Source organism: Trichoderma citrinoviride (assembly GCF_003025115.1).
Source record: "Trichoderma citrinoviride strain TUCIM 6016 unplaced genomic scaffold BBK36scaffold_7, whole genome shotgun sequence".
NCBI classification, from domain to species: domain Eukaryota; kingdom Fungi; phylum Ascomycota; class Sordariomycetes; order Hypocreales; family Hypocreaceae; genus Trichoderma; species Trichoderma citrinoviride.
This window is the reverse complement of record NW_020194715.1, coordinates 769727-780441: the sequence shown is the minus strand read 5'-3', so window position 1 is coordinate 780441 and position 10715 is coordinate 769727. Positions and strand designations below refer to the sequence as shown.

General features: G+C 53.3%; 1 protein-coding gene across 1 annotated transcript; it reads right to left on the bottom strand.

Moving 5' to 3' along the window:
• Positions 1-4669: 4669 nt before the first annotated feature.
• BBK36DRAFT_1200701 (hypothetical protein) lies at positions 4670-6816 on the bottom strand (the record flags this gene model as incomplete). The annotated part of the gene is made up of 4 exons (XM_024897142.1): positions 4670-4981; positions 5055-6011; positions 6053-6722; positions 6794-6816. 4 exons carry the CDS (start codon positions 6814-6816, stop codon positions 4670-4672), a joined length of 1962 nt encoding a protein of 653 aa, XP_024749642.1.
• Positions 6817-10715: the final 3899 nt, after the last annotated feature.

The following is a 10715-nucleotide window of genomic DNA, read 5'->3' as shown; positions in this document are numbered from 1 at the left end:
GGCTCGTTTCTCATTATCCAAAAGTGCTCGTTAACGGGTCATGACAAGATGCAAAAAAGGTCGTAGGCAGCAAAAGAGTTCCGGCACTTGGCTCTGCAGAAGGCAAAGGGGGTCCTGGGAGAAGAAGGAAAAGAAGAGGAAGATGCAAAAAAAGACGGGAGATGGGCAAAAAAAGAACAGCTGGTCTTGTTAGCTTGCCTGCTGCGGTTCACCCAAAGGAGCTTCTGCCAGATGAAGAGGAAAAGGCGTGAAAAAGGGAGTGCATTGGAGGGGAGGCGGAAAGAGGGTCTTGTCTTACCGGGACAGCAAAGCAGAAGCAGCAACACGCAAGGCAAGGCAAGGCAAGGCAAGGCAAGGCAAAGGAGACGAACAGGACAGACGCAGGACGGGACGGGAAACGCCCAAGGGAGGCCGAGTCTTGTCCTAATCTGCCTGCTGTCCAAGGGCGGCACAGGAGATTGAAGTCGCAGACGACCGGAGAAGGCAGACAAGAGGGACGAGCGGTTGACAAGAAAAAAGTCCAATTCAAGGGCCCCGAAAAAAAAGAGGACAAGAGAAGGCGGAGAGAGATAGTTCGACACGGTACCGCTACAGTACGTAACGCATGCCAGCTCGACCCCGGACCAAGTTCGAGGTCGGTTCGGGTTGGTGATGCGATGCTGTTCTGGCACCAGGTAATACTTCCGGGTTGGTCGTCTCCAGGCAGACGAAGCCCCGTACAAATTGACTGAATGAGTGAAGCTCGGCAACCACCTGCAGCTGATGTGGGCGGGCGTTTTAGTGGGCTCGATGCGCCGGACAGCGGACGAACAAGGCGCTGGGCTCTGGCGGGTTAGCGGACAGCGAGCCCGACGTCAGCAATGAATGAACTGATGTACTATCGATTCCTGGCGGCCCTATTCATCTCTTTCTGCTTGATCTCTTCCATGCATATTATCGGTGCCGGGTAAGAAGAAGAAGAAGAAGAAGAAGAAGGGTGTCAGTATCGTATTATTGATTTGACGAGCATGTTTCTCGCAGACTCAGACATGCAGCCGGTGCACTGCTGTGCTTGTGCTTGTACAAGGGCGAGCGAGTTCAGGTTGGGCTTTGCTTTGCTTTGCTTTGCTTTGCTTTGTTTACTTGCGTGGCCACGGATACGGATACGGATTAGATAAGGCACGGCCGCATCAGTCATCAATCACCCCGGGCTGTTTTCTCCGCTGCCGAAAGACAGCTACAAAGTACGGAGTACACATTGATCTCAGATTCTCTCCTCTGGTCAATTTCAGAACTGAACACAGTCATGTCAACGTTTCCAACTCGACTCCCTCGCAGTCCATCTTCCAAGCCGTGATGCATTTTACATATACATAAGGTAGCCCCTCCGACTCGGCCATTTCCCGGGACGCCGGTTTGGCAGCGTCTTTTGCCTAATCTGGGCCAAGTGGCTCTCCACCGCGGATTCTCACAGGGTGGATTTAGCGGCAGCAGAATGACACGATCATGGAGCTGGATTGCCTGTGACTTGTGGCCCGATGCTCTGGACCGTGATTGATCCATGGTGGACTATTGAATGCCACTATAGCATAGAAGAGACTATATCTTGAACAGACTGACGATCCAATCCAAGATACTGTGGTGCTGATGCTTGGTAGGCCAACGTTCTTGTAGACTGATGCTCGAGCCCATTCGATAGCACCTTACGAGTACCTTATCGTCCAAGAACCCAGATCCGATAACGCCGCACAGGCACTCCGTCCATGTCCACTGCCAACCAAGGCATCAACCTGCAGCTGCCCGAGCAGCTACAGAGCAAGCAAATCATCATAAAGCTTGAATGATCATCTACTAACCCGATCAATCGAGAAAAGCTCAAAAGAGCTCCTCACACCTTTCTACACGATGCCACGTCAGAAAGCACACGATATCTCACGAAGACACCCCATCGGCGTCCTTTCCATCCAGAGATCCAAATCTTACACGGCAACAATTTCTAGCAGAATACCGGCGCCAACTCCCATCCATAGGAACTTAAAGATTGCTATTCGAGCCTTTTCTTCTTGATTCGCTCCCCATTCATCGTCTCAATTTCCCATCATCAGAAAGCCGGTCAAACCCGATCTCGATCTTTTTTTCCCCAGACTCGCAGCTTTCAGGCAGACATGCGCTATGCCTGGAAGAGGAATAAGCTTGTGCACCTCTTGTCATGCATAAATCATTGCCTTGCATTTCTTGTTCCCTCTTTTTGTTATCGAGAACGGCATTGGAAGCCAGTCTCTCTGCCCCGTCATAGAAACGACTCAAACCACGCAAGCAAAGACCCCAATTGATCCGTCTCTCTCTCTCTCCTACGGTGTTCCCAACGCAGCTAGTGGTTGATCTTTCTTTTAACGTCAAAGCGAAGACTGTCTCCCTTTTCGCATGAAGCAATGTTATGCGAGAGCGGACCTAACGAGTCCACCCAAATCCTCCGGCTACATCCGCGAGAGGGTAAAAGACGCATCCAAGTCGCTACCCAAGTTCCGGCGTACAGGCACTGCAGACCCCATGGGAAGCCCTCTTTGACGGATTTCGAAGTGCTTGCTTTTGGTGAGCTGAACTGCGAGGTAAACGGCGCAATAAGGAAAAATCCCAGTTCGTCTAGACTTTTATGTTCGTTTCTGGCGAATTGCAGTCTTTGCTTGATAGCCTACCAAACCTCCTCAAAGGTAGACATAACCTGCATCACGCGGCACTACAACCACAAATCGCAACCAGGAGCAATCAGTTTCTCCATACTCCCCCATGTAATTCATACCAGATTTACACAAAGAGTAAAACTCGAGGCTCCTAGCAACATCAAACATGTACATATATCAACCCCCAGGTATTCTTACCAAGCACCCAACGTCTGCATTACCTACCATATACGGCGAATCCAAACTGCACGCCCCCCCAATCCCGAAAATCGCATGGCTTCTTCCATGCACACAGCAGCTAAACAGCATCCTCCTTCTCTAAAAACACATCCCACACACCAAAGCAGGATGCAACAAACAAAATCCCATAGCACTCAGCTGCGGCATCCTCCCGACTAGGGGGTGCTGCTGTCCCTCTCTACCTGTCCCCGTACTCTTTACATACAACCTCGCATCTTAGTAATACATACCCTTACCTAGGTAGTACCCTCTCCCAGAACGAAAACATCACAGCTCGCTTATTCTATCTATGTAAGTGCGCGTACCATCACCAAGATAGAACCATTACACCTTAAACGTTTAAAAGGTGAGCCCCGAAACTTTAGTCCCATCAGGAGCAAGGCGTATTTTGTCCCCTTTTTTTGTTTGCTTTTACGATTCTATTTCCTCGAATCGCCCAGCTTTGCCTTCAGCCGCATGAACAGCATAATATTAAATGTACCCTTTTCGGATGGGAGGAGGGGGGATTTCCGACCAGGGGTGGGGGGGTTTGACTCCAGTTCCCGCATCGAGGGTGTGTGTGTGTGTGGGACTATAGATGTACTTTGTACGAGTACGACCTTGCTCCCAACAGACCCAACTTCTCGTATCACATGGATATTATATCAGGTATCATATCATACCAAGAAACACCCATTCCAATTGCTACAGAAGAACGATAAACAGCGTAAAACAAAAAGCCCCAAACCATATATTCAATCTCCCAATAAGCTAAAAAACTGAAAGAAAAACAGAATCGAAAAAAAAGAAGAGCCTCTATAAGTAATCCCATGGTATATCCCCCCCGTTTCCCTGAAAAGCCTCCAGCTGACCCGCAGCCCTGATGTTCTTCCTGGTCCCAGTCTGTATGTTTCTTTCTTTCGTCTCTCCCTCTCCCAACCCCCTCGCGCCCGTAATAATTCTCCCGAGATCCATATATAAGCCAGCTTTATCCAGCGATTATCAAGTTTCTCTCCTTCCCTTCCTCTCTCCCGAAAAAGCAAAAACCCTATATCGTCCGTTTGTGTGTGTGTTCCATCTATGTCTATCTATATGTGAAAAAGCGTGACAAGGCGTTAAAAAAAAGCTGCAAGGTATCGATGATTTGGTGGGTATCCCGTAATCGTAGTGTTGTGTGTTTGTTCTTTGGTATAAAAAAGCGCAGAAAAAGGGCAAAGCAGTCCAAAAAGTAAGCGTGAGATATAAACGGCGTGTTGTTCCGAGGGAGAGACTGGGAAAGAGGGAAATCCCCAACAGGAGTAAATAGAGAAGCGAAGAAAGGTAGATGTAGCAATTTGGTCGAGAAAAATCAAAGGACAAGGAAGAGTGGAAAGTTGTGATAGGAGACGAGTGTAAAGAGTGGCATAATCAAAAACAGGAAGAACAAGAGCAAGGAAACAAGTAAGGGTATCGCGACTGATTCTTCCGTGCCGCGTAATCTAGAGTTCATGCGTCTTTATGGGCATTAAGACTTTCCAGGACATGACGCATGAATATCGAAACCAAAGTAAGGGAAATCTCGAGGAGTAAGTAGTTGAGTAAAAACGGTGTGTAAAAGAGAGTCGAGAAGAAGATGTAAAGACCGTGTATTTGGAGATTGAGTGTAAGGAGATGCTGATGTATAAGGAGATGGCGTATAAGAAGAATTTGCGCAAGGAGATTGTGTATAAAGGAGATGGTTTGCAAAGCGTTTTGTGAGAAGCCAAGACAATAAGAGAGTTCTGTTGGCTTTTATAAAGAGGGGCAGCAAGCTAAATCATCCCAGGATACGAATCCATAGGCGTATCTTGCTGCGACCTCACAGAGTCCGATCTCTGCGGCATTCCGCCATGCGCGTGAGGTTGCTGCTGCATCGGCATATATCGAGAGTCCATGGGGAGCGTAGGCATAGGCATTGAGGCCGCCATGGCCAGGCTCGAGGCCTCCATACCGGAGCCCGGAGAGGACATTTGAGGCGTCATGGGTCGGAGCGAATCGTGTTGCGGCATCTGGCCACCCGGTCGATGCTGGCTGTTTTCTCGACGGCGTTTGTGAGCGTCTTTGGCTTTCGGGTGTGTGTGACACTGCAGATTTTGATTTTCTCGTTAGCGAATGAAATCCAAAGAACAGAGACTCCCAAAGAAGTGCCATATTCACCTTGTAGGCGTGTCTGAACCAAGTAGTCCCCTTCTTCTTGCTGCTGACAAGAGGAATCCAGTCATTGCAGCTTCCGCAAAGCCCCTCCCAAATATCCGGGTTGCCATTCATGCGTCTCGAATCAAGAGGCTCCTGGAACGGAGTGCCGGTGGCCGCGCTGATGCCGTGCGAGAAAGACTTGTCGTACCAGAAAGCAGAGTTCTTCAACACCAACCACCTTCCAGGCTTGCAGATGCCGCACCATCCCTCCCTCTTGTTGCCGTGTCCTCGCACCCAGCGCGGGGTGTACAGGTCGTTTTCAAACCGCAGCTCCTGCTCATAAGGCACCATCTCCGGGTCCGAGGGGTTCATGTCTTCGGGCGGAGGCGGGGCCTGCTCTTCCTGGAGACAGCCAAACAGGTCCGGGGGGTCCGACAGGTCTGCGTAGAGGCCGGTCAACGGATGCGGCTCGCCGTTGCTTTGGAGAACTCGGAGGAGGCCGTGCGAAGGCAGGGTCGGGGGCGTAGCAACAACCCCGTGGGTCTCGTTGTGGTTGTAGAAATACGATGGCACCTGCGTGGGCAACTGAGAGGCGAGGACCATGCTGTTCCGGTTGAAAGTCGAGGGCCCTCCCATCATGAAAGGAGGTCTGGCGTTCATCGGCTGCTGCTGCTGCTGCTGCTGGTTAGGGAACATGGCCGAGGCCGAGGCTGCGGCCGGCGCAGGCAGGGACTGGTACGAGTATCGCTGGGAAACCGGAGGAGGAGAGTGGTAGAGAGCCGGAGAGGCCCTTCTCTGGGCCACGCTGTAGGACCCTGTAGACCACCGCTGCGTCTTGTTCCCTCGCGTGACTTCGTAAGGGGCAGTCCTCATGCTCGGCCGGGGAGACGGCGAGGCGCGGCCGCGGCTCTGGGTTCTGACCTGCTCTTGGCGAGACTGCGGCAGGCAGGAGAGAGTTGCGTCGACATGAGGGACGTTCTGTTGGAAGGAGGGGGGTAGTCAGAGTTAACTGATCGAACCTCAGAGAGAGCGGCGGAGAAGTCTTCGTACGAGGCCATGTCAGACATGGCAAACGACGAGCCGGACATGCGATGGCTGGCCACGCTGCCGTCATGGTTGAACTGGTCCGCGTTGTCATGCGACGGGGTCGTGTACCTGAGGTCAAGGATGGGCACGGTGTCGTCGGTGGTGTAAGCCTGGCCGATGGGCGTCTCCGGGTCCAGGACGGAGTGCTGCTCGAAGTTGTCCGGCAGAGGCTTCTGGGCCCACCGGTTCGATGCGTCGGATAGGCCAAAGCTGTTGGCGTCTCGAGGGACCTCGCCGGCCATCATGGCATTGAGGGGATACAATCCCTGGGCCATCGTGACCGGCGTGGCCACAGCCTCCGTGGACCGTTGCTGCATCGACGACGACGAGGATGGCGGCAGGGGCTGCTCCCATGCGTTTACGTGTTGGTGATCATCCCGGATGTAGTATGAGATGTTGTCCTGAACTGTCGTCGGCACTTGTTGCGGCTGGGAGGCAGGTGGCATCCAAGTCATCCCTGTCGGCTGCTGCATCGACTCGCCCTGAGGCATGTCGCTAATGCTCAGTGTGTTGATTGAAGGCTCTTGTAGGGCAGCATCGGAGGCGCCCTTGTTGCTGTTTGCGCCTCTCGAGTGGAAGAAGTACTTTTGGAGATGTTGTCGACTTGAACAGGGGGCAAACGCAAGTAAGTATCGATAGACGAGGACATTGGTGAAGGAGAGGCAAGGACATACAATCCATTATGACTAGGCTCCATTGCTAATTATAGACAAAGTCGATGGGATGGACTTCGGCACTCGAATGGTACTTTTCCCTTAATAATCTTAAACGGTAGATGGCCAGGTCCTATTCGTTCGTTGATCAGCGGCGCCGTTGGAGACGGTCATGCAACACCGTTTAGGCAAAGCAGCCCGGGGTTAAGGAGACTGTGTTGCCAATGGCACAACAAGGATTCCCTTTCTTATAGAGTCTCTTCCACTTACACTAATCCGTGATGGTGCCAAAGGGTAGGGTATCGTTTGTAGGTAGTCGTCAGGTGTTATTCCAGAAGGCCCAGAGGATGGGAAATGAGTGTCCAAGCGTATAGACGAGAGAGAAAAGGATCGTTGGCAGCAGTAGTATAAGGAGGGACAGGAGCGAGAAGGAGGGGGGTATACTTCGGGGCCCACGTCAAAGGGAGGGAAGGGGGAAGGGGGGGGTTGAAGAGAGCGAGAGAGAGCAGAATAGGGGAACAAGGAGGGACGGCCGCGGGAGGCAGGCAGGCCAACTGCTAGTGAGGGTAGTATCGTAGTAGTGTAGTAGTGTTGCAGTAGTAGTATCTGATGAGTTGAGATGTCAGATTATGCAGATGAGGAATCGTTCGAAAAAAAGATCGTGAGCGGCCCGCAGGAAACTGATAAATGAACGGAAAGAGGGCCTGGGCTGTCAACGACAGCAACAGGAGGAGGGGCTGGAGATTAAGAGTGACGGGGCATTAAGATGCGATTGCAGCAGATCGAGAGAGATTCCAGAAATTGGATGATTGAACTCCCGGAGAGAGCGAAGCCCTCTGAGCAGGGGACGTGTATACTTGTAAGTCCCGTCGTCGTCAACAAGGCCGCACCCTGAGCAAGCCGGACCTGGCATCCCACCCCCAGCGCGAGAACAAAAATACCACCATCCCACATCCACCATGTTTCTCTGGTGGCCCTACTGCCTACTCCGTGCTCCGTACGTAGTTTGAGCCAAACTGACGGGGCAGGCTTCTGGGCACGCTGAATGCCGGTCCCGTTGCAGGACCCCCGGTGCCTTTCTCGCGATCCCAGGAGGCCAGTATGGGGTGCAGCCGGGGCTTACAGCGCCTGCGTCTGCGTAAATGCGCGAACGGCCGGCTTCTCTGCATTGGCGTACCCGCAAGGCACATCCTCGAAAGCTTGGAAGTGACAGGGGTAAGCCAGGCTGGGTTTCAAGGAGCTGCTGGACCAATCAGCATATCGGCCACCAGCCATATGAGATCGGCCGCGACGCCTCTGCCTTCAAGTTAAGCCAGAATGGAGGCACTGAAACCCCGTCGACAGAGCGAGTGAAACCAATCGAGGTAATAAAATGCCCCTTCTCGTTAAGTTCGAGTCCAATTAATTCGAATATTGGCTGCTGGACACGTCAGACGACAGGAGCAGACAGGCCTGTCGCGTCTACTGCATTTTGGGCCAACCCGCACACGACGCTGGACCAAGAGAAGGCTGAAAGTTGAGCATGGTAAGCGGGTGCCCAACGCGCCTAGTCCGAGACGAGATAACCACCATCAGCAGCTTCGTGATCCAGGCCATGGCGAGACATATAGACAGGCGAACAGCACACATCAAAGGCACGCCCTGGTCGTCCAGGCGAGGCGAACAGACGAGTTTCCTCCCCTCCGCAATCACCGCCAGCTGCTCGCCATGCTCATATCCATGCTCAGATCAGAAACGCCTCTCCAAGCAGGCTGGGCCAGGGTCGGTGTGAAAATGACGCCACTTGCAACTAAGCAGACATCTAAGCGATGCAATTTATCTTCGTTTTTTTGCTCTTGTTCCCTTGGTTCGATATTGGGGGAGCAGGAACCCCTGTCCGGGCACGGTCCACAGAGCCGGGTAAAAGACGTCGCAATAACGGCTAGTCAGGGCAGCCGAGTATGAGACCGAAAGGGCGATTCATCTCCCAGGCATAACCTGATGTTTTCCAGGGCAAAACAAGCCGGAGAATCGTCCTTCGCCGTTAACAGCTAGAGCCTGTCACGGCTTGGGTGGGTTCGTTGACTAAAAAAAGAAGCCTTCGGAAAATAAGTTTCGGCCTCATAGCCATCTCCAGCAGAGGCAGAGTCACGAGCGCGCAAGTATGCTCCGGACAAGACAGCAAGTAACGGCGGGCGACGTAGCATGCGTCACATATTAACGTGACATGCGGGCAACACCACAGCATCAGCTTGAGTAGAAAGCCCTGCCGGTCCGATCGCCCCGTTTTCTAGAACTGCAGCTTTTTTGGGTGTTGTGCCTGATGGTGGTCGCCGTTGTTCTCCAGGCTAGATCGAGCATTGACTCTTTGCCACGTCCCAAGTCGAGCACCGTGCTTCGGTCTGCATTGCATCTCCAGATTCCCATCTGCGATAGCATCTGATCTGATATCTCACTTGCAGTCCTAGTGGCCGAGAGGCATAAGCGTAAACAACAAATGCGGCCAAGTCACAGTTCCAAGGCTTTGATTGACACCACGCAGGCTATAGATGCAGCACCGGGGTGCTAAAGATAGTCTCTTTGCTGGGCTGAAGCGCATGTAGACGGCCACATCAGCTAGGAAACAGGCTAGAATCACGGGAGAACATTCGATCACGGAGACCCGCACGAAAGAAGAAGTAAAGACGAGGAGATGCGAGATGCTATAACACGGTAATCTCCAGCAGAACAGCCCAAGATCCACACACAAAAGTCGGCAAGGCCGCCGTTGGGTACGGAGGTGGAGGGGTAGCAACGAAACACCCTGGGTGCGGGGAGGGTGCAAGAGGGCAGAGACATCGAAACGGAAACGGACTCACCTGTGTCTTGTTCTTGTTCGTGAGCCACGGGTTGGCTTGGCTTGCTTTGATATCAGGACTTCATGACGGACTTGGTCAGACAAGTCGAAACCAAACCCATTGCAGCAACGGTCACGAGCCCAGTGCTTCACAATCCAAGAGGGAGGCGCGTCCCGCCGCTGACCGGTTCCAAAGAACCAAGGAAATGTCGCGGATAATGGTGCTAGTTGAAAGTATAGTAGCAGTTACTCCAGGCAGCATTGTCCAGTAGGAGCACAAGGAGCAGTCGTCGGAAAACGGATGACGTTCTCGATGGTAGCATCCATCTTCCGCGGCGGGCTTGTCCCGTTTGCCTGCGACCCAACCCAGCAAGACGGCTATTCTCCGACCAGCCGTGAGACAAAACAGGCACGGTCCGGCATACGGAGTGGTAGCAGTGGCAGCAGCTGCTGCATGCGAGATGCCCAGCTGCGAGATCACGCCTGCAGGGAAACGGTGTCGCCGCTGCGAGAGGGAGATGACCGAGTCGGCCTTGGAAGCCGATCACGAGCCCGCAGAGGCCCCGGCCAAGCGTGTGTCAAAGGCCATATGCGGAAGTAGGTAAAACGCTTGGCTGCAAACCAGCGAGGGCCCAGAACCCCCGCAATAGATTAAAGGAGGAGACCGACGGCCGGTAGAGCCAATCTGCAAAGAACCGGACGACGCTATCCATCCGGCAGTGGCCTCTTGGGTGCTGTCGACATTCGACAATGACATGCGAGTGCCCCCCCCTCCAAGTCGATCCACGGGTGTGGCACCGGAGCTCGCTGGAGCGCCCACAGACCTGCATTAGCCTCGACGACTGTAAATTGCGAATCCGCTCCAGGCGTTGGCTCCAGTACCTGCAGCAGAGGTCCGTTCTGCGTCCTCGTCGTGTGCGTTTCCCCGGTCACGATCCCTCGCGTTGCTCCTCCTCTGCTGCCCGAAAGCCCGAGGAAACGAACGGGGGAGGGTGTCAGTTTCGACAAGCTGAGCCGGACGGACCGCCTTTCGCCTCGAGAGGGACCCGCGATGGAGACCTGGCCTGGCAGGACGGGGAATAGAGAGCAGAACGGTGGAGATGCTGTTTGAAGCGGCCCTGCTGCGAC